The following is a 24,268-nucleotide window of genomic DNA, read 5'->3' as shown; positions in this document are numbered from 1 at the left end:
CACTGCGCAACCACACTTTTTACACTAATGTATACCTCCGGCAAGTCTCCCGTACACCCCTGTGGTCCACCTGGATCACTTTGGCAAGTTAGGGTAAGACACAAAGTTTTATTGTAATTGTCAAACTCACCATGCTAGAGACAACAAGTGGATTGTGCTTGCTAAGGTCTTGGCTGAGCCCATAATCCCAGGCCAGCGAACACATGAGCAGAGCTCCGAATGTACTCCACACTGACACACCACCGCGTTCCCAGCTGACAGCCACCGCGCGCCCGTCCGCTGTCCACCTGCAAGTATTTTAACGCCCATTCCCTATATTTAAAATAGATATTAAAAGCTTTCAAGAGTTAAATGTACAACACATTTGTCATAAAAATGCTTTAAAGTACACCTTTTTTAATAATAACTTTGTACAAAGAGTATTGTATATGTGGCGACCCAAAAGGACGCACACTATATGATCGTACCGTTAGTGACGCAAAGATCGCACCTATATTACTCCAGCGTTTATTGCCTGCGCCAGTGCATCGATCAACTTCGGCTATCTCCGCACTGCACGCACGCTTCTTGCTTCCGCGATTTTTGCCAACTAGTTTGCAACGTAATAAGCCTTGTATTATATTCTTTCTCTTTGCTATAAAATCATATTTCTGATATTTAATGTTTTTCTCTTGGCTAAAATTAGTTTCTGTCTCTTTCTATCTGTACTGTGCTAAATTCTAAATTAAGTCGTTTAATAGTGAACTGTCTTCTTTGTTCTTTCTTATCCAACAATCAAACTTATTAATTAGTGAATAAAGAGACATTACCTATATTTGTATACGTGTTTAGTAGTGTATGTATTTGTATGTAGGTTTAAGTGTACATATGTATATATATATTTATACAAATATGTTTGTATATATGTATGTGTGTACCATCTCCATCCAAAAGTTGTCTGGTACAGATCGCTTCGAGCGATAAGACCGTCTCTTATACCTATATATCAATTGTACTTTTTTTTTTTTTTGTCTATGGTGCATAATAAAAAAATTAAAAAAACAGATCACTTCGAAGTATTTTTTTTCTGTTGTAATGCGAAAAGCCGATAACTTTAAAAAATCTGCAAGGACAGATAGTAAACAATAAATAATTTTAATGTATAGTAGCCCAAATTTTAAATGCGCTTTTTCTTATTATATTATCATTAGATGATTAATTACTTTTTTAATAATTCATTTTTGAATAATGTGTATCGTAAGTTATTTAAGCGCAAATAAGCTATGTATTTACCACTTTCAAGATTTTACACCTATTTTCAATCTCCTTGTATATTTACAATAATGCAAATAATTAAAAAAGGCTACATTAATTGAATAAGTTGATATGAGGTAATACGAGCCTCGATACAAAATAGTTCGGCTAGTAAGAAAAACGTAGAGAAAGATTTTTTCTAACTTTTTTATTTTTGTCCAGTTACGTAAAAAGAAAAACTATACTTCCTTCCTTACCTTCCTTCCTTCATCTCATATTCGGTTACTTATGCACTATTTAATAAAATATAAGCAATAAACTATTTCAGCCTTTTAAGCCTTAGTTGTTAATCGATGCAAAAGAGCTCGTTTATCATTGAGTTAAAAACATTTTTCCCTTTTTTTATTTATTTTTAAAAATTTAAGTTTGGAAAAGTATTTCTGAGTCATTTTGACAAGTGGGATAGCATAAATTGTGAAAAATTATGTTAATTTCATCAGTTTGCCAGGAAAAATGGGTCATAGCAAACAGTGGGTGAAGAACTAAAGCTAATAAAGCTTTATTTATTTATGTTGTGTAAGGTCTTGACAGATTTTGAAATACGTTAAAATAAACTTTAAAATGTTGCTCAAATTGTGATTAATTTTCATTCAAATTTTCTTGATTACTTTGCCCAAATACACTTCACATTATTTCAAATTATCTTATTTTTCATACTGGACGAACTATTTTGCATCGGGGCTCGTCCCATTTGCAACTACTAACAACAAAATAAATGCTTTCGTGTAATATGACGTATAACAAATAAATTAAATAAGGTTTAATGTCATTTAGAACCTTGATATACTTAAGTACACAAGTGTGGCAAGTGAGCACAAAATGTGTAAATTATTTTTTTTATTTACACTGAATGTCGTCGTTTCAGCCCATAGAAGCTGCAAAGTCTCCCCCAAATATATCTATGGGGGATATAACATAATCGCCACAATTCGCAAGCGTCTTAGCGATCTCAGTGTGGTATTATGGTACGCAGCGGACGCTGCTGATCATCTGAAGACTTGTTTGTGAGCAGTGGCAATCCAATATAATTAATGCACAAAGTGTGAATTATATAAGATCGTATCCCGGGAATCGAATCCGCGACCTACGATCCCAAGTCTCAACCCTCTACCGCTGTGCTACCACAGCTCAACACATTACCAGAGCTCAAATTGTACTCTCATGTCTTCATTTATGTATTAATTGGTTTATCTTTTTTCTTTATGTGCCACTTCAACACGCTAATTCAATGGGTTACAGTGGTTATGGTGTCTATGTGTTACTTCATTTATGATTTAATCTCGTGCATTCAGCTCAATATAAAAAATTAAAATATCTCGATAGTAGTGTACTAACCTTATACACTTTACTGGTCCAGGGTCACCAGGGAAGTCCTTGGAGCTCAATAACATTGTGTGAGATAGCTCCAAACCTCCAGTTACTTCGTCTATGGTAAAAACATCAACTTGTGAACTGAAACAACAGCGATAGTAATAAATAACTAACCTTATCTGTTATTCTTGATAATTTATAGACTACTTCAATCATGAAATGATTTATAATGAAATCAAACTGCCTTTAAAAAAATGTTTTATATCAACGCATAGCCCATCACTTGGATGCCGTTTTGTTTCCAAGACACATATTTACCTAAAATTATTCAAGCTTAGAAATTATGGAAGTGACTTTAATATTATTAATTTATTTCTCACTTTAAATAAATTATAGTTATTTTCTTGTGTATGTCATACCAGATCTTTATACAAACTAACTTATCAGATAAATTAAAGCTGAAAAGGTTCCAACCACTTCATGGTCTGAGAAGAGCCCAAAATAAATGAAATCGCGATCAGATTGATGATCATGATGATCATGATCATTTTTCTTTTATTTTGCTTTGATGAACAATGTGTTTATCATCACATAGAAGCGACCTGCATCTAGAGTTTTCCGACTACCTTAATGGGTTCATAGTCCCCTTTCTAGAATCTAAAGGCCTGAGCGGCCAACTATTCTGCGCGCTATGTCCCCAACCCACCGCCATTTTTACTTGCAAATCCAATAGACTATGTGAGTAACTATCGTTCATTAATATGTATATAAACATTGACAGAGTTAATTTAAATTAGCGTATCACCTCTAGCGTGCAGCCTCTCTACATCAATTCTACGACTTTTTAAAATAATATGTTTTCAAAATTTATGTTTTCCGATACAAAATATATTTTTTGTTGTTCCGACACAAAATTTTTTTAAATGATAAGCTAACTATTAAACTCTATATAAATATGCATCCAAAAATGCGATGCATGATCATAACATACGAAATATATTTATAAGTATTAATAATTAAAAATTAATTTTGTACTAATTTGTTTATGTACAATTAAACAAAGGAACTTACTTCCTTCTGCCAATTGCTATGAGCCTAAATTTATGATTGACTCTGGCACAAGTTGCGTCATCAATCCCTGGTGCCCAGATTCCTTGTACGGCCTGAAAAAGTAATTATTTTTTTTTTTTCAATTTTATTGAAATTATGTAGTATACAAATGTAGTTTGAATATAAAACATAATTATGTACAACCAGCAATGAAATTGAAAATTTAGCAAGTAAGGTGTTTTATGAACTAGCATAGAAGACATCACAAACTACCCGTTAGCGCAGTACTTATTGGCGCATGATGTTCTAAGATCTTACCCATAACTCATCATCCAATAAAATCTGGTTAAATAAAATGTATACTTTTAATACCAAAATAAATAAAGATAATTCACAAAGTAAAAAAAAGTTGAAATTTTAGTAGATCACACTAAACTCAGTAATTTAAATTATTACTTAACAGTTTTTTCTTCCCGTGGAACATTTATAATAGGAAACTCAATTGTGTAGAATAACACATTTTTGTCATCTAATAAAATACTTTCAAATGAAATTACAATGCTCATGACCTATGTATATTAAAATTTTTATATCCATAACTTGTAAACGTGTATAACTCTTATTTACTTTACTTTATATCTTACGAAAAATATATCAGAGTATTAATAAATGTCAAAATATCACAACATTCAATTTTTTCATATAAATATCCCGTTTAAAAATAGAACACTTTCAGCTATTAATAAAAGATATGGATAGTTATTTAATTATTAGTATATCATTTTTCTATTTATTAATTTACATAATAACCTATGCATGAAAAATAATTCAACTTGGTCAACCCATAAATTACGAAAATTTCTTCAAATAGACAAATAATTATTGCTTATTGCAAAAGAAAACTAACACATTTATTAATGCCTTTTTTAATATATGTTGGCCTGGTACTAATCATTTTTATTGTACTTATATTCTCATTAAGTTAACTTAGTTTTAAGTATTAAGCTTACATTTGGATCAAACTTTAGATTGGGTGCAGTGAGGTATGCTGCTCGACCATCATTGAGAGTGACGCCAAAGCCACAAACTAACGGGGAGTACTCGATGTCATTTACATGCGTGTTATCTTCAAGGATAGGTTCAGCTGAAAAAAGAGAATCAATGAATTAAATGCATATCATACAGACAAATTATATATGGTGACTGGTTAAACATAAAAAAAAACTGTAAAGAGTCAATGCAAAAATCTTATTCACCTATTTCAAATAAGCCCATATAAAGTACTGTACTGTACTGTACTCTGAAATAAGTATAAAATAAATAAGTTACATTAATTAATTTTTTCTATTAAAATGTGACAGTCCAGTAATTTCTGACAATAAAGTCCGCAGGCATATAAAGAAATGAACAATAGTTGGAATTTATAATCATTATTTTATTTAATATTTCAGAAGTCATTTATTTTAGAATAGGGCATACCATACATTAATTTACAGCAAAATAGCAATACATTTACCCTTTAACCTCTTAACCAATCATCCCATAAAAAACATATCTTTAGTGAACATGTACCTTTAGACACCTGCTGATTAATCGAAAAAGGTATCCGCCCCAGATCTAAGCAGTAGTCTCTGTTCTGTGTACCATCCCACCGGTACCTGAGTAAATGAGCGCGTGTAGTACACACAAGGATCTCCGTACCAGATATACAACACATTCGAGTAATTTGTCCATCCCAAACTAATACTTCTTTGAACTGTAAATATAGAAAACATATATACGTTTTATAAAGCAAAATTCAAATTTCAATCAAAATCATATGAAAATTAGAGAGAATAATTTATTCAATCATATTATAACATGCTATATTTATATGGAATATTATGTTAAGTATTATATAATAACATAATATTATTTTTAAAACTCTTTTAAATCAGAATACAGAAATGTTTGTACTAGTGCATGTTGGTAGAAGCAACCTCTATGAAATTACAAATGCTCAATACTATTATGAAAAAAAAATCCCCTCAAGTAGTTTTTGCACAAAAGTGACTGTGTGTGTGTGTGGCTAAACTGCGGCTCGCGAGCCATGTGCGGCTCTTGGAACGATTATTTTTGGCTCTGATTGATTGTCGAATTCATTCAACATTTAAATTTATATTACCTCCTGGGAAATCGAAACAAATTACTCGTGTGAATAATAATTATTATTATTCAACCATAACATTAGCGAAATCCAAACACCGATCATAATTAACTAACCAGTATCTGAAGTATTATTAGGAGTGCTGTCATATACGTGTGCAATTATATTTAACTTCAATACACATATTCTGTCTTTTAATTTTAATAAATACGATTTTTGTAAAAAAAAAATTCTTTTGTGTGTTTTAAATGCGTATTGAATAGCGGCTCGCAAAAAATTTCAAATTTTGAAAAATGGCTCCCATTATCAAAGAGCTTGACCACTCCTGGACTATACATTATTCCTAATCCAAAAAGGGTTATTTTAATGGCATTATTTTGAATGTCGCAGTATCCATTTCCTTGTTTAAAAATAATTAATAACATTTATAAATGCTTTGTTATGATCAAATTTGCAAACATTTAATGTATTTGCTTAACAATAAAGATAAAAATAAGCTCATGCTTTTATAATAATTACTGTGATCGCCAAACGGCCCAGGCGTCACGATTATGGGATAACCCCCCCTTGGATATACTATACTATACTAGCTAAAACGACTAGGCAATCAGAAAAATAACAAAATTTGCCATATATTAAAAAATGGCTAAAATGATTAGATATGCAAATTATTATTAATGAGATGTAAAACAATTGCTTTGCTACATACCAAAGTAATTTTAAGCGATGGTATCATCTCCTTGACAAACAACTCAGCAGAATCTCTCCGTAAACTGGCAGTAGGTGGGTCAAATTGATTATAGGCAGTTTGTTCGGCTTGTGGCTCAACATTGTAAATTATTAAATGTCCCTCTGAGGTCTGTAATATCATTCAAGCAATTTAACAAAAAAAAATTATAACTACAATAAAGTAGATTATTTGTTAGAGAATCATACCGATACACATATCATAGAAGAATCAGGCTTCCATTCCACTCCTATGTTGATACCCAGCCTTTCCAGAGATTCAGTACTTCTTTTATGAAAAACAATAGGTACAGTCGGCTGAAAAACAACAATAACATTAATATTATTTTTTATTTATTTAGTATATTACTTTTTACTATATATTATTTTCATATTGAAGTTTCATTATGTTCACTCATGTGATTATTTCATATTGTATATTTTCATATGTCATTATTTTATATTCATAATAATTTTGTTCTTTATAGCTTAACTTGTAGTTGCTTAGACCTTGTCTGCCTGTATTGAGCTAAGTGTTTCCACAATCCTATTATCCATTTCCCATTTCAGGAACTGGGCGATTATTGGCAGTTCTAAATCGACATGCAGATCTTCATTGCATATGTACCACAGTGTGTCTTTTGCCTGGCTGTTATATTGATGTTAAAGTTATGTCTGAGGCAGACATATTTGGCAGGTACCTCAAAATTATTTTAATAATTTCTAAATTATGGGTTCTAGTCTAAAGTTATTTTGGAATGCGACTAAGGAAACCATTGAAACACAAAAAACACTTAAAGTAATCAATAGGTATTTCAAGTTATTTTTACAATGATATAGCTATATTACTCCCAAATGGCGAAGCACTAGAAGTCAAGTCACAATTGTAATGACTGAGGCACAGACAATTTCAGTCGAGCAGTATTTACATTGGTATGTGTCAGATAAGAATCTAGTGAAATACTTTGAACAAGAGGATGAAAATCACATCTATAAGGTCCAAGCAATACTCCTAGAAATGCCAAACATATTTTGTGTGCATGGCTAGCCCTAAAATTGCACATGTTTGTACCAACATTAATAAAATTTTACTTGAGATTGTTCCAAGTGACGCTTTCAGATAAAAGAAATCTAGCAAGATGGGATAAAATTTCCAAAAAAACTTGCTATATCTCTGGATAAGCAACAGGTACACAAGTCATCGCTCGCTGGTTGCTATTTGATAGCATATCAACAGAATTTTAGAAATTATGTATAAAGCGGCTAGTCTGTCAGTAATAAGAGTGCTTAAAAAGTTACATACAAAAGATTTTTTATGAATTTTGTGAAAAAAAAATATAACAAATAAATTCTCCTATACAACAGCAGCTGATTGTAAACTTAAGATGGATACTTAAGAGAAACAACAAAAAATCCTAGCAAATTTGTCGGTGACTCTAAACCAGTGATTTATTGATATAAAGCATCATAATACATGCAACAATTGTGATGACACATAAATTGTTTTGTGCTTTAAAAGTCACACTTCTAATAATCTAAAAATAATTCTAAAATCTTAAAAATTAGTTACATCCTTAAGTAGTGCTACCGAAACCACTGTAGCATTAGGAATGTACACAAAGAGACTGGAGAGAGGAGAGCTTTGTTCCGTTACACTATCATTTATACTCATGCTCTCGTTCTCAGCCCTCACCTCGATATACAGCAGTTGTAGTACCATTATTATAAAGTATATTTAAATTGTCTTATCTCAAGGAAGTACACTTTTCCGTTTAATAAATTTAGAGACTTCTCATTGAAGTATTTAACTAATCGGTATAGGTTCTTTTATCAACTTAAGTATAAAATGTTTGTTATTATCACTATTCACGTAAATATCTGATGTTATAGATGAGGAATTGTGGTATTTAAAAACTTTACCTTACAAAACCATATGATGAAAGAATCATCGTTCAGTGATACGAACAGTATTTTATCTCTATTAGACACTATTTGTTTAGTAGTCTGTCCGTCTGCTCCCAAATTCTTGAGCACTTTTGGCCATCCTATTGGAAAATACATTATTGTCTAACATTTGTTTATTAGAAAAAAATTTGAACTGCAAGCCGTCTGTCAACTACATGAATGATGATTTCAACTTTTTATTTTCTTGAGCACATCTTTTAGTGATAAATATATATCTTCCCTATTCTGAAAGACGGTCAATTGCCATTTTTAATGAGTTGTTTGTCAACTGTCAAATGTCATAATGAACATGAAGTTTATTTACTTTCTTGCCCTATGTAAAGCCAGAGACCATATTAAGGAACATTTTCATAGTTTATGAAACTTATGATAAAAAACTAAAATACAAATAAAATCCAACTAATTTTGTACATACAATAATAAATTTGTGATTTTTAACAAGTAATCGGCATCTCGAAGTTAATATATCTCACAAAGTCTCCAACGTAGATCTCTAGAAACGCTGCGGTGAGATGCCGATCGACCAGCAGATCAAACGCCGCAAGTAAAACTGGATGGGCCACACGTTCCAAATTTACTTTAATCACAAACCGAGACAAGCCTCAATGGAATCCTCAAGGAAAACGAAGACATGGCCGCTACTGCAGAAGTGAAGACAGTTGGAATGGCGTGGAACGAAGTAAAGTGCGAAGCTCAAGACCACTCGGGATGGCAACGTACTGTGGACGCTCTCTGCCGCTCTGCCCCATCTTGGGGACATGAGAATAAATGATGATAAATGAATTAAAATTGTACAAAGAACATCTGTTATATTTTAGAAATAACAGGAAAATATTAAAAAATATAATAACATGCTTAGACGTTGTTGCATAGAATAAAACTTAAAATGTTTTTTTTTTTATATTTGATTCTGGAATGATTACTGACTGATTTACATAATTGTTCTATATTATAGAAACGAGATGGAAATTTATCACCTATAAAGACATTTCATCTTTTGGTTTTAGTGACTGACCGAAAAATCTGACCATACATTTTAAAAATTTAAGTCTTCTGCTAATTTGGTCTTGCCAACTTCTTAACTACTCGCATGAGAACTCTGTGTTGTCATAAATTAAATTAAATACACCACTAACATACTCTTGTGTTCATATAAACTTATGTTTATACCCATTACTAATTATATAACAATGAATTCTTTTAATAATATTTTTCTTTTGTTCCGCATTTTCCGGATACAAATTGTATTTAAGCTATTACGCAGTAGATTGTTGATTGGTTAATGCCATTACTAGACCGATATTCCCATGTGCTGTCGAAAATAAAAAACAATATTAAATAAAGGATTACATTATTTAAGAGTTAAACTTATTTCAGTTAAATATTATTAGTATTAGTTTACCGTGAGGCGTTCTACTGTTTACATTAAAAATGTTACTTTTTTTGGATTTTTGTATGAAAAGACGGAAAATTCTAAGAGCGAGGGGTAAAAAAATTAACCTCGAAAAACCTCAATGAGAATCATGCAATCGCGTCTTTTGAATCTAGTGGTAAGAAAAAGACCAATATTTAGCCACTTCCGCACATGCAGTGGTAGTCGTGCAACAAAGTGCACCGCCACAGGGTCTCTCTGTGTTTGGTACTAATCGGTGTAACATAACTCCTGGAGATGCCCCATGGAGGGGTGAAATACGTGTTGAGTGAATTAACGGTGGCAGTTGTAACGGTCGCATTGTTTGCCGCATACGCATTTAACAGCGGGCTGGCTGGCGGTGCACTTTGTTGCACGACTACCACTGTATGTTCGGAAGTGTGTGCGCCTGATTCTATTAAATTTTAATATAATAATTTGAATCTATTGGTTCCGACATTGCGGTTACGAGATATTCGAATTCGAAAAAGCGCAATTTTTGCAGGTTTTATTTGGGGGCCTCGGAAGGGCGCTTTCGGGAGCGCGAAAAAAATTCCACCTGGATTAGTAAAGCTGGGGATACATTCAAAAAGGTAAAGCAAATATTTCACAAAACCGACATCGCAAGACTGCGAAACGAGCGCTCGATCACGGGTATGCGAAATCTCGGAGGAGATATTGTCTTTTTGGCTTGCCAGAACGTCTCCTTATTACCCGAAAGTGACACCGATATCTAAAAAAAAACACCATAGTGCATAAGCTGGTACTCGAAGTGCAGCCAAATCTTCAAAATCAATTTTTTTTCAAGGTCGCGTGATAAAATGCGAAAACTCCACGATAAATTGCGTACCTCCATCTCAACTCCTACCGGGATAACGGTCTCGTCAATGGGACAGGGCAAGTTGCAGGATTATAGATAATAATAATAATATTTATCGTCACATTATACAGTGACGTTATAGTTCTTAAGCACAAACAGCATTATTATCACTAGTCTAGAGAACATGAATCTAATTTTTTGGTTCTATATGATGGATCTTGGATATTGACTTTGAAATTTATCATGTCTAAGGTCAGGTCGCGGGGTGTGTTTTTCTTTCGACAGATTTTTTAACAACTCGGATATTCTAAATATGACCGATCGAAATAAATAAAAGATGAAAAATGTTAGACAAGGAGATTTCTCGCACGGTTTTGTATGTCGCTTGATTATTTTCTTATGTATCAATCGGCTCTGGCAGGTATGTAGGTTTTTGGCAGGCGAGTGCGTGCTGCAAAATTAGCAGATTAGAATAAACTTTATGGCAATTGTTATTCGGCTCGAACGAAGATAAGGCTTAAAAAACAAGCGTTTATATGGTAACAAACTACTGTTTATTTAAATTTACACAAAATTACAGAACTTGTTGTGAATAGGCACAATGACAAATGAAGAAGAATGAAGTTGCCAGATTAGTAAATTTAAAAATAATGTTGTAAAATATTTAAAGGTAAAATAGCAGAATTACAAGTGCAGTAATAATTGAACATTTTAATAGAAATCAGATGAACAAATAATTCGGAAAAAATAATTTTTTCAAATCTACTTTTAATCATACGAAATATGCAAATTCTACTTAAAAAGAGTGCAATAAAATGGCCCTCAACCGTACTAAATTGATGGCATGTAAAATAAATATTTATTTTACATGCCATCAATGTAACTGTAACACAATTATGTTACTTAAAATATTTTGATTTGAAAATCGATGAAATTACTATATAAACGATTTTTTACTTTACTGTATGTTTATTCATTTGTTTCCGAGTTTATAATCTGGTGACATTGTCTTACCTATGTTGTATTAATAAATTTGTTTGCGATCGTCAAGTTTGAGTTATGACTGAAGATCATTAATACGCTTTTCTGTAATAATTTTAAAATGAGAGAACCATTCCATAATGTCAAAACAAATTTATTTAGAAAGTAACGATCTCGTTTTGACTGAGGAAGCATTTGACAAACATCGTGCTGTAGTAGAAGGAAAAGATAGTAAACACGATAATCAATTCCAAACTAGTCCCCAGTTGCCTAGTCCAGAATCTTTACGGCTATCGAAAAGTTCCACATGTGACCCCGAAGTCGAAATATCTTCTACCGTTAATGATCAGGATAACATCAAAACCACTTTGCAGTTGTGTAATGAAACAGAAAATAACGTAGATGTTTCAAACACAATTGTGGTTTCAAAAGTAAGGTGCCGAAGGAAAAATGTAAAAAATCCAAAAAATTTTCAAGAAATTGAATCTGTCTCTTTATTTCAAAATAAAAATGATTTACAGGAGCAAATGGATTCTGAGATTAATGTGAGCGATAAACTGGTTAGCACTACACATATACAGTCAGATGCTGTTGAAGATGAAGTAGAAGAAAATGGGTTGAAGAAAATTGTAGATGACACGGTGATTAAAACAAAAGGAGGAAGAATAAAAATCCCAGTCCCAAAAGATCCTATTCGTAAGCGTGGGAGACCAAGAAAAAATCCAGTTGCTTATGAAAAGAAAAAATGTATAAAAAGTGGAGTTAATGTAAAAAATAAGAAATTAAAAAAAAACTTATCTTTACATATAAGTATTGAAAATAGTACCTATGAATTAGATAGTCATAAAAATAAGGATATTAAAGTTATTACTACAACTGAAAATAAAATAAAAACAGATGACAGTTTGAAAGAAATTGCAGAAGAATTGGATACTACGAAAGAGCACTTAAAACTAGGAACTGACAAATCTAATAATAGTTTATTAGATGGTAAATTTGTTGATGACACTGACAATATTAGTCTCAGTGAACTTAAAAACAGATCGAAAATAACTGAGGAAAAAGAATTAAATTTATCACAGTTAGATACTAGAGATGATATTATTAATGATCATTCGGGCAAAAGAAATTCAAAAAAGGTTGTAATATCAGATTTTGAATACAATATTGATAAGATAGTTGGAGAGTCTAATGAAAGTTCTACAGGTAGGCCAAGGCGCAAAAAAGGTAAACTAAATTTACACTATGAGGAAGACTCTGATGAAGATCCATTTGCAAATGTAGAATTATCTGATGATGATGGTGAGCCAAAAAGGTATAAAAAAGGTAAGAGGTACTTTTCAGATGATGAATATGTGCCTTTTACAAAACATAGAAAAATATCAACCTCTGACACTACTGATAGTGACAACACTAAGCATATCAATGACCCAAGAAAAACTAAAAAAAGAAATTTAAGTATTAAGTCACCAAAGAAAAAGGGAAAAAGGTTTGACACACTGACATTGGCTGAGGATGCAAGCCAATCAATGGATACTACTTTAACATGTGATGATGATAGCCAAAACAAGGACACTAAAGCACCTGTAGAAAGTACTGTTAACTTAGTAGATGATGACCTAATTGTTAATAATGCAGAGATTCCAAAAGAATTTGAAAATTTTCTTGCTAAAAAAATCCAAGGCACTAATTTGAAAATAAAACGGGTTACCAACATAGAACCAAGAGCAATAACCCCATTAGAAATTCCTGTTATAGATTCCTATTTAGCCAAAAAAACTGTTGATGTTAGCTCACAAACTAACATTTTGAAAACTGCTTGTACTTCAGTTCAAACGACAACAGCAAATGATTTGCCTATGAAAAATAATGTACCCCTTTCACTGGAACAAGCAGAAAAAGCTTGTGAATTTTTGAAAGATATTGTCAAAACAACAGCTGAATTAGGTGAACTAATGAAACAAAAGTCTGAAGATTTCATTAAAAAGAAAATTAACACCAAACATGTAACTAATACATTTACAATGGATTATTGTGTTAGAAAATCATATTTGCTATTGAAACTAACAAAACACAATCTTTTGGAAATGGAAGAAAATTTATCTAAACAATATGAAATTTTTCTGAAAGACAATGATTTATTACAACACAGAGAAGTAGAAAAAAGTATTACACCAACATTGAGATTAAGTGAAAGAGACAGTGATTGTGAAATTATTGAGGAATCTTCTGGGACTGAACATCAGAAACAGAAGACAAAGCCAAAGTTTAACCTAAAGACAGTGTTTCTTAACAAAGAATTATCAATCAAAATAGCAAAGAAGCCTAATGAAGAGCCAAAAACTAAAGAAAAAATACACATTGAAGGCAAGAATCCTGTATGGATAAGTGATTCAGTTTTGGTAAAGAAAATTAAACCAACTCAGTCTTTTTTAGCCCAGGACAGCCGCAATAAAAAACCTCCTGATAAAATATATGTTACAAAGGAAATGGTAAGTAATTTCTTCAGAAACTATTATCATCAGAGAGCTTTGTCAATTTGTGCTCCTTATGTCTGTAGAGAATGGCATAATGAAGTCAAGGAGCCTAATATTTGGTGCAACTACTTTCATGTTGAACCTACAGTCAGACATTTAAAAAGTAAACAACCATTAAATAACAAGGCAAAATATCCAAAAAAGTTACTGTTAATGTGTCTTGAAATGTTACAAAGGAATGTCTGTATTTGCCAAACAGTAAACAATAATACTTTTTCAAGAACCAGTCAAAACAATTATAAAATTATATATGTGAAGCAAAGCAATAACCCAGATAGATTATTGCAATTATGCTTACATAGCATAGGAAATATATTAAATGACGACAAAAATAAAACTGTTATAACTTCTAATCCAAAAGTCAGTTTAAATTTAAAAGAAGTTAATTCATTGAAAAAATTATGCTACAATAAATTAATTCCAGTTTATTTCATACCTACAGTATTGAAAGAAATTGATAACTCACAGTTAAGGCAAAATTTTGCTGATAATTGCAAAGATTATAATGAAAAACCATTATTGTCTCCATGTGTTTCCAATAGTCTACATGAACAAAAAAATTGTGAAAAATTTGAAATTATGGGTAACACACAGCATTATCATGCACCAAAATCACTGAAACTTATTGCATATTCATTAATAGTGCAAATTATGACTAACAATTTAAAAGGAAGCTTAAAAAACCCAGTTATCAATAGAGATAATAAAATATGTAATGTTCATAAGACAAAATTCATGGAGAAAGAACAGTTCATGATAAGGTGTAAAAATGAAGAATTACTTTATGATACACCCAAATCATTAAAACATCTTACATATCTTTCCATATTCCACATTATGCCAAAAAGCTTAAAAGGAAAATTATCTATTCTCAATAAGACTCAAGAAAAGTGTTTAATTAACAATCAAAGCAATTTTTTAAAAACAAAAGAGGATACTGGCAATGAACATGTAAAATATAATACTCCAAGGTCATTGAAACATCTTGTTCATCTATATTTAATGAATTTTATAAATAATAATAATAAAAAAATAATTAATGCTACTAACAGTAGCATCAAATTACATCAAGTAAAAACAATGTTTCAAATAAGTTTTGAAAATTTGTTTATAACTGATGAAAGTAAACTGACACATTCAGAAGGCAACAGCATAAAAATCAACTGTGTAAATACAGTTCCAGAAGAAACATTTCACAGTTTTTTAGAACTTTCAACAAATTCTGAAGATGATTATGTAGACTATGAAAATGACGAATTCACTTATGAAGACATGTATGAAAATTACTGTAAAGAAGAGATTCCATTTGAAGAAGACTATTGGGAACCAAGGGAAATTAAAGAGGCCCCAAATTGTGACGTGGACAGTAACACACCAAATTTAAAACAAATGCAAATAACCTTTAATGAAATCGATAATACTGATCCAACAATACAAATTAAAATAGAACAAGATAATTATATACTGAATAATTATGAAACACCTTTAATTAAAACAGAACAGGGTGAAGATCTCGAGGAAGTAAACCTTTTAGAACAAATTGGAAATTTGAAAGTTGCAAATCAAGATAATGCTTTTGAATCTGCTCCGGGAAGTAAAAATTTATCCTATCCTTGGACTGACCCACAAGGAGAAAATAATAATCATGAGCAGAAGGTTTTTAGCCAATGTTTTTTAAGAGTACGCAAACAATTTGAACCTGATTCTGATGATGAAAATGAAAATACAATGAGTTTACTGGTACCACAAACTTATAAATCTATAGCAACTCATGAAACTACAAATAAGCAAATTGATAATTTTAATGCAAAAAATGCAAAAAAAAAGTTTGACAAGCGTAAAAAAAAAACGAAATCTATGTTGAGTAAGAAAAATAGAGATGTTGTACAAGAGGTTCCTTCTGTTAATGTGGGTGGTTTAATTTCTAAAAAAAATCAGCAATATTTAACAGGAGTGGTGAAAGAATCACAAAGTTCAGACTTAGATTCTGTGAATGTTTCTTTGAATACAACGGAAAAAGAAAATATAATAAAGAACTTAGAAAATCATAACAGTGCAGCATCAGAATCTGAAATACAATGTAGTGATGTTGATTCAACCCAAAACATAGCTGATAATATTAAGCAAATTCCTATTAAAAATTGTAGATTACGAAAAAGTGTTGATTGTTGTAATGTGAATAGTAATGAACTCCAGAATTATAATAATTACATAAATAAATTATATTCAGATATTAAATTTCCTTCCACTTCATCTACTTTAAAAGGAGATTCAAAAGATAAACTAAAACCAAATCCTTTCCAATCAGATGAAGGTGAAGATAAGTTTGTTAGATCATTTTCACAAACAGTTAATATACATGAACCAGAGTTATTGCAATGTGAACCTAGTTTTTCCTTCTTTGACTATAATATTCAAGAGGACATTACTAGAAGTCTAAATACTGAAGAGAAAAATCTTCATTTAATTGAAAATGATTATAAGTTATGTCAAGAAGCAATTGTAGTATTGGAGAAACTTCCAGAAACCATTATTGACAAATATTTCATGTCTCATCATCAAACTGATGTCAATCAGACACTGGATATTATTCCACAAAAACTAAGCGTAAATGTGAGTATATCTTAATTCAAATATTTATAGTTAATTATCATTTATATGATGATAGAAAAATGTCTTATGGAGTAGAATATTTCTTGACTTTTAACAAGAAATATAGCAAGTGTAAATAAATTGAAGTTTTTTCTATTATTTCTAATTCTTCAGAGCAATAAATACCTTCTGCTGATGTAATTTTTGTGAAGGTAAAGGACATATTGAGCTGGATACGAGCAACAATGAAATTGAATAAGATAGGACTCAAATTTATTTTAGATTAGCTGTGCCCACAACTTCGTCCGCATGTAATTTTATACAAAAGTTATTTCGTTATTTTCCCTTTAAGAATTTTTCTCAAATAAAATTTGCGAATAATTCTTTTCTTTTTTATTTAAAGTTACTTCTTATTACATCAGCTATCTGCCAGTATAGCTACCATTAAAATAAGTCCAGCCATTTCAGAGATTAGCCTGAACAGACAGAAAATAAATGTGATTTTAGAATATCTACCACACATATATTCAAATTCGATTAGTAAAACGCAGTTATATTAATTTTACAAACAAACACTCTCAACTTTATTTGTTTGTATAGATGTTTGTTAAATATTGCTTTTTTGCTTAGGCTACCAAATGCAGAGTAATTAAGAACCAAGTAAGGCTATACTTGATTGTCCTTACAAATAGGTAAAAAAAAAATAAAAAAAATATATTTTATTAAATAAATTTTATTAAAAATAAAATGATTATTTCCGAGACTAGAAAGTGAAAAAATATAAAAGCCTCGGTTAATGAAAGTCTAAATTAATTATCAAAATGAAAATAAATGAGTGCTATTATAGTGGCTAGATTTTTTTTCCGAACTCTTGAGTAAATTTTCATGCATAAAAGATTTATTATACAAAGATATCAGATAATTTGAAAGAAAAATTGCAATCTAAACATTTATTATGTTTTCTAAATATCTACTTATATTTAGTTTCAAAATAGCTTTTAATTCTTATATTTTGAGATTAAATACAAATAGTATTATACTGTAATTACTATTTTATGTTACATTTTTGGTTACAGCTGTAAAAGTTTTAAAATCGTGAATGTATAACATACTTGTCAGCAATAAGTATTAGAGTAAAAATAAAAAGAAATAGGTTACATCAATTATTTTTTTCATATTGGAATGCGACTGGCCAATGTCTGGCAGTATAAAGTCTGCAGGGACAGATAGTAAACAATAATTTATTTTAACACGTTCACGCCGGGGCCGATTTTATTTTATTTTGCTATTATTTTTGTATGTTGAGTTACTCAAATTAATATCGCGCTTCATCTGACGGCGGTGGTTATTACCTGTTCAGACCTGCATACGCGGTATTTGTTGCTCTGCAGTACAGTGAGATCTTACTGTGCAAGTTAAATAGCAAATACTTTTTTTGGCATATTCCTTATTATGGGTATTGTGCCATTGCCAGAAATAAGATTGTATTGGTCAAACAACGACATGTATGCGAAAGCACCCATAAAAAAGGCAATGAGACGTGACCGTTTTCTATCTATTCTTAGATGTTAGATTTTATGTTATTTTGATCGTATTTGAATTTTTTAATAATACTGGTTTGTTTATGTTATTTCACATAACTTACGTTTCTGATATATCATTGACTATAAATGTTATTAAAAAGAAATGTTTTTTAATGAATAGACGTTAAATTTTCATTATTTTAATTCTCAGTGTCTAATAGTGTAATAAATTAGAACACAATCGAATGCGGGTCACCGGTGGCCCGCGTCGCCCGATAGAGCAGTTTAGTGCGGGTCACCGGTGGCCCGCGTCGCCGGATGAGACAGTTTAGCGCGGGTCACCGCACCGGCGTAAACGTGTTAATATAAAATTACCCAAATTTTTGGAGACGTTATATATTATCATAACGATGTTCGTATTCCAGAAACCGTGGATTTTTGAGTAGAATTTACCATAATTTTCTTTACAGCAAATGATACATTCACCCTTTATAGCTTTCGCACCATTAACCAATCACCTGTATAGCTTTAACAACGAGATTGTAACAGAAGAATCATAAGACCTATGGTATAACATGACAATGTAATGTAAAACTATATACGATAGATTGGTTCCCTAATTGTTTTTTTTTTTCCTTTCAAGCTGCCTATAAATGAAAATGGCATGGAAAAATCTACTTGTTTAGAAAAAAACTGCGATGGCGAAGATTCTAAAGTCATAAAGGAACAACCAGATGTTAAGTTGCAAGGTATAAAACATGAAAGAAAGTTACGATCGCGAAATCTTCAGATAAAACCAAAAAAATACGGCGAGGGAAATGTACAAATAGAAGATGACAAATGTAATATAACTGATCACGGTGATGTGACATTGACAGCTGATAAAGTAATGAGTCAAGAATTAAAATCATTAAATACACCTGTTACTATAAATACAGACAGCGACAAATGCACCGATAAAGTAGTCAAAAAAAATCTTACTGTAAGTTTTTTTTAAACTTGTAAAATTTAGTTTAGGTTAAAGTATTTAATCATTGTGTCTCATGTAAGAGCTGATAGTTCCGAAAAATATCGTATTTTAATTATATACCCTAAGCACAATTAGTGGAACACAAAAAAAGGTAGATTTTTTTTAATGTTTGTAAATATTAAGAACTAGTTTTTATTAACGTGTAAGTACCCTCTTAAGAAATAATATACTTAAAAAATTTCACATTTTTCAAGCGCGGTGACGGGTTTTATGGTTCTTTTAAAAATTTGCTGACATCCAGTGTTCTAATTGTTTCTGATAAGAACTTTGTTGGTTGCTGTGTGTGGTGACCGTGGTTGATTTAAGTGTTTGCTTTCAATAGCGTAAATTGTTCTGATATAAAATGAGTGATTTACCGGCAACTTCAGTGGCTAGGGCAGTAAACATGATCGAGGAGGTCCATCGGTTGTTCATCGCGTTGTACGACGCTACAGGACGACTGGATCTTACGTGCGGAGGCGGGGGCAAGGCAGAAATCAGTGGTCAACCAGTGACGTAGATGACCGTTTTATCGCCTTGCAGACTTTAAGGGATCGTCGGCAAACTACTGTTCAGACTCGAAATCGATTGCAACTCCGTAATGTAAATGTAAGTGAACGTACAGTAAGGAGACGACTAACTGCAGCTGTGACAGACATGTAAGAACCCCATGCAATGCCTTTCGCTCTATTCATTGGCGATGATTTCATTTTTATGCAAACGCGCGGCGTCATACTGCTCACATAGTGAATAGGTACCATAATGAGGTTGGCATTACTAAACTGAACTGGCCAGTATGGTTGCCTGACATGAATCCCACATGCCTGGGACATTCTGGGAAGAAGAGTTCGACAGCGAAATCCAGCTTCCAGGAATGTTCATGATTTAAAACTCGCGTTGTTGAACAAATGGGACAATTTGCCTCAAGAATTAATCGACAACCTTATTTTGAATATGGGCAATCGTATGTATACAAGCACTAAGGCTCGCGAGGGTAGTACTCGATATTGATTTTATTTCTTTTGTGTTCATTTTAAAATTAAACTCGTAATAACCGAAAAGAAAAAAATCATGAATCGCTGTTTTTTCATAATTTTAGCATAACTTTTCAAAAATAAATATATTGCAGCTTAATTGATTATTATTTATAGTAATTCGAGCAGAAGTAATTATTTTGTATAAATTAAGTCGAAAAAAATTCTGTCAAAAAATATTTTTTTTGTGTTCCTCTTATTGTGCCGGTGTGTGTATATACCTAAAATAAAGCACTCTAAAAATATACATAACTTACATTAGTGAATAATGATTGTATTTACATGGTGGCAAAATGTTAGTCTACTTTTGTCATTTGCACAGTGTATGTTCTGATTAAGAGTTTTGTATTTTTTTTATAATAAATAAAATTCTGTTAAATACACTTTGGATGAACCTTGAAACATGTTTAAATGACATTTAGGACATTAAAACAATATTTTTCTCGTGTTTCTTTTTGTAATAGAAATTATTTTAATACGTAATACGTTATTACTTTGACATGCTACTTATAAATGTCTCTTTACGTGTTTCTAAATTTTGCATTTGTTGCATTTGTCTATTCTCAAAATGCATAAAAAATAAATAAAAGAATTTTAGACAAAAAGCCCACACTTTAACTCTGCTTATCCCCTTCTCCTACCTTATTTCTACCTATACGATACCTGTGCCTCACATAATGAAAGTTTGAATGTTACTAAATAACTAATAATAACTAACTAATAAAATGTTACTAATAACTAATTGTTAAGTTGAAATGTTACTATTGTTATCAAATTTGAATGTCACAGGCACTACACTAAAGTGTACTTGTTAACAATGTTTTTATTGCGGTTTGAAGCGTTCATACTCCTTTTCCTCAGCCCCACCTGACCGCTTTCCTAAGGCGCGGTACAGCGGTTTTGGTAGCACTATAATTTATGAGTATTTAAACCCAGATTATCTTACTAGGAATAATTTTGACATGTTTTTTTTAAATTAATAACTACATTTCGTTTTGTAGGCTAAAGCGTCTGGTAGGATGGGACATAAGGATGAAATGGAAATCGAAAACCAGTCTTCGTCTGACGAAGAGAAACAATGGGTTAACACTAAAAATAAGATTTTAAAAAAACTTGTAAAGGGAGAAAAACAATTGATGTGAGTTGACAATGAAAACTTTTTAATGTGTTCCTTTTTATAGACAAATACTGATTAAAATTATACCTTTAAGAAACCTTTTGTTTCTCCTGTGATTTTAAGAATCGCTTAGTGCCCAAAAATTTAACAGACATTAATAAGGTCAGTTTAATAAGGGCGAATTTAAAGTGGTAGGTGTATAGCTTAAACAGTTTATGCGTGAGATTATAGTAAAAATGTTATTTTCTTTTCAGATCGAACGAAGCCAAACGCACCAGACTAATAAATAAGTTTATTAAAAAGTGTGAATCGCCGGAAAGAAAGTATAGCTTGCGTAACGGCAATGCTCGCTCCAGGAAGAACAACTGGGCACGTCAAAAACAACTCAAGTGAGACAGGATTTTAAAATATTAATATATATATATATATATATATATATGTATGTATGTATATATGTATATATGTATGTGTGTCGGTCTTTAGTATAAACTAAAGTGAACAACCGGACCACATTACCACACACTTATGTATATATTGTCTTATTTTTATTTACGCACTTGTCATTATTGTTATGCCCCATACTGATTCCTTTCCAACCAGAATAATTCAAAAAGCACCCCCTGTGCTTTCCGCACGTGATTTTAATTATCACAATTGATTATATATTTGAATAAGGTTTAAATGTTGTTAAAACGATATAAATTTGATATATACTACTAATTTTAAACCGGACATGATAATATTAAATGAAAGTAAAATTAAAATTGCATTTTTTGCAATGTTAATCAATGTTAATTCCTATTAAAATTAATCTATATATTAAGTAGCATTTTTAAATTAAAAAAGTAAAGCATACGCTCAATTAATATTTTTGATCCGTGGTGTGTGAGGTTTAAAATTTAATAATCGTTACATGTTCTTCTTGACTTCGTGATGTCAGCCAATAGGCGCCCACTGCAAGGCATGTATAGGCCTTTTCAAAAAATCGCCACAATAGACGATCTTTCGTTGCCTGTATCCAGCGAATTCCTGTGACTTGACTACGTCTTCGGTTCACTTATTGGAGGGCCCACACATGACCTGCACTATTTTTTTTATTTTTTTTAGTATTCTCTCTGAGGAGCTCTTTGGTGGAACTATAACAAATCGCAAGTGGAAACAAATAAAAAGTTCGCAATATTACGGCAAAGGGCGGCGTAACATTAGAAAGGTGAGATATAAAATGTCTAATAAACTGAAATATTTTAAAGTAAATTTGAAAGAGAATTTATTTAATTATTTTATACGTTCATTCTTCTATCCTTGTCCGAAGCGTTTATATTCGAAATAAAATCCTACTCGGTACGAGAGAGTCACTAAAAAAAATCAAATCAATCGTCAAATGTCAAAAAGAAGTTTCGAGACTTAATGACGGAAGAATAGTAATTTCTCTTTTAAATAGCTGACTATTTTTTAACGCCCAATAACCAGGGTCTGAGTGTATATCCGAAAAAAATGTTTCAGTATTATGAAGTCTTAGGTACTATCAACTTATTATTATTAAAATATTAACTTGGGTGTTTTAATTTCAGGTCATTGACAAAAAATCATTGGCACAAAGCACAGTGATAGCTAACATGGAGGAAAATGAACGCAAACTTCGACTGCAAGAGCGGCACACGAAACTGGTACGGAGTCATTGAATATTTTCGATTTGCGTAAAAAAATGAATATAATATATATTTGCGAAAGGAGTAACATATAGCATATGACTTACATGTCCCATGTTTAACTCCTGTAGTGCTACCAAAACCGCTGAACCGCGCCATAGGTGTGCGTGCGGTGAGACGGAGGAATATTTGCCGCACATGTTTCGTTAGTCCGTAAATGTTTGTGACCACGCTCATGCTCATTTTTCCTCGCCCCGTCCAAGCTGGTTTTTGAGGCGCGGTACAGCGGTTTTGGTAACTAATCTTAAAACGGCGCTTGATTTCGTGGCATTCCTCACCTTTAAACTATAAGTTCAACAAATGATGTTAAAGATACTGTTGTTTTATAATTTACATGAAAATTGTTTAAAATTGATTTTGTGTTCAGTAAAAACTGTTTTTAATGCTACAAAACTTAGTTTTATGTCGGAACGTTGTTTGCGTCTCGGGGACCTTTACTCTCGGTTGCTATGGTCGTCCTCCCAAGCGACTTAAGAGCGGCCAACGAATTCAGTGAAAATCAGCCAAAGTCAAAGTTTCCGAATTCTCGTGCTTAGATATTTAAAGCGAGGTTAAGTCTACGCCCGTGTTTCCCTTTGTTTTTTAATATTCTTATGCCTCTTTGTGTATCATAATTTTTACATTAAATCAAAAGGGTAAAACTCAAGTCTAGTCTATTTTCCAATTTCCCACCTGTGGGGCGCGGGCCCAAAGTTAGGAAACACTTTCGCGATTTCAACGTCCTCTAATCAAAACAAAAAAGTAAATTTTAAATTTTAATTATTAGTAAAAAAACTGGACACAGTTCTAACTGGTCCTATTAGAAATGTATGGGGAAGACATTACGGAATATAGGCCTTTCCAGTAGTGGACGTCCTGGGACTGAAATGATTTTGAGAGCAACGAGAGAATCTATTTATAAAATAAAGCATCATTATGTTTAGTTGTCGTAAAATATGTCAACTTACAAGAGTATATACTCTATAGCTCACATTTAAGAACGGTTCCGGCTTCGTTTCGCCAACCGTGCCAACTCTAATTGTAGTAACTCTTAATATAAAAATT

At 31.7% G+C, this 24,268-nt stretch overlaps 2 protein-coding genes across 3 annotated transcripts in view; one reads left to right on the top strand and one right to left on the bottom strand.

Moving 5' to 3' along the window:
- Positions 1-8,705, bottom strand: part of Rich (Guanine nucleotide exchange factor subunit Rich) — a 42,104-nt gene extending 33,399 nt beyond the window's left edge. Inside the window, exons 1-8 of the mRNA XM_068764653.1 lie at positions 8,447-8,705; positions 6,737-6,844; positions 6,510-6,659; positions 5,227-5,410; positions 4,665-4,798; positions 3,676-3,767; positions 2,629-2,745; positions 131-287 (exon numbers count right to left, since the gene is read on the bottom strand). Of these exons, the coding sequence (XP_068620754.1) occupies positions 131-287; positions 2,629-2,745; positions 3,676-3,767; positions 4,665-4,798; positions 5,227-5,410; positions 6,510-6,659; positions 6,737-6,844; positions 8,447-8,587 (1,083 nt within the window). The 5' untranslated portion in view covers positions 8,588-8,705. The remainder of the gene's footprint in view (positions 1-130; positions 288-2,628; positions 2,746-3,675; positions 3,768-4,664; positions 4,799-5,226; positions 5,411-6,509; positions 6,660-6,736; positions 6,845-8,446) is intronic.
- A 3,054-nt stretch (positions 8,706-11,759) lies between these two features.
- Positions 11,760-24,268, top strand: part of LOC137921765 (uncharacterized) — a 28,815-nt gene continuing 16,306 nt past the window's right edge. For both annotated transcript variants that reach the window (XM_068764586.1, XM_068764585.1), the window contains exons 1-6: positions 11,760-16,853; positions 18,999-19,337; positions 21,400-21,536; positions 21,770-21,904; positions 22,623-22,725; positions 23,087-23,182. In XM_068764586.1, coding sequence (XP_068620687.1) covers positions 11,844-16,853; positions 18,999-19,337; positions 21,400-21,536; positions 21,770-21,904; positions 22,623-22,725; positions 23,087-23,182 — 5,820 coding nt within the window. In that variant the 5' untranslated portion in view covers positions 11,760-11,843. The remainder of the gene's footprint in view (positions 16,854-18,998; positions 19,338-21,399; positions 21,537-21,769; positions 21,905-22,622; positions 22,726-23,086; positions 23,183-24,268) is intronic.

This window comes from Battus philenor, unplaced genomic scaffold, assembly GCF_028537555.1.
Source record: "Battus philenor isolate CCGP_79_NKW_IND1 unplaced genomic scaffold, ilBatPhil1.0.hap1 SCAF_19, whole genome shotgun sequence".
NCBI classification, from domain to species: Eukaryota; Metazoa; Arthropoda; class Insecta; order Lepidoptera; family Papilionidae; genus Battus; species Battus philenor.
Note: the sequence above shows the minus strand (reverse complement) of the source record. Positions and strands in the feature narration are given on the sequence as shown.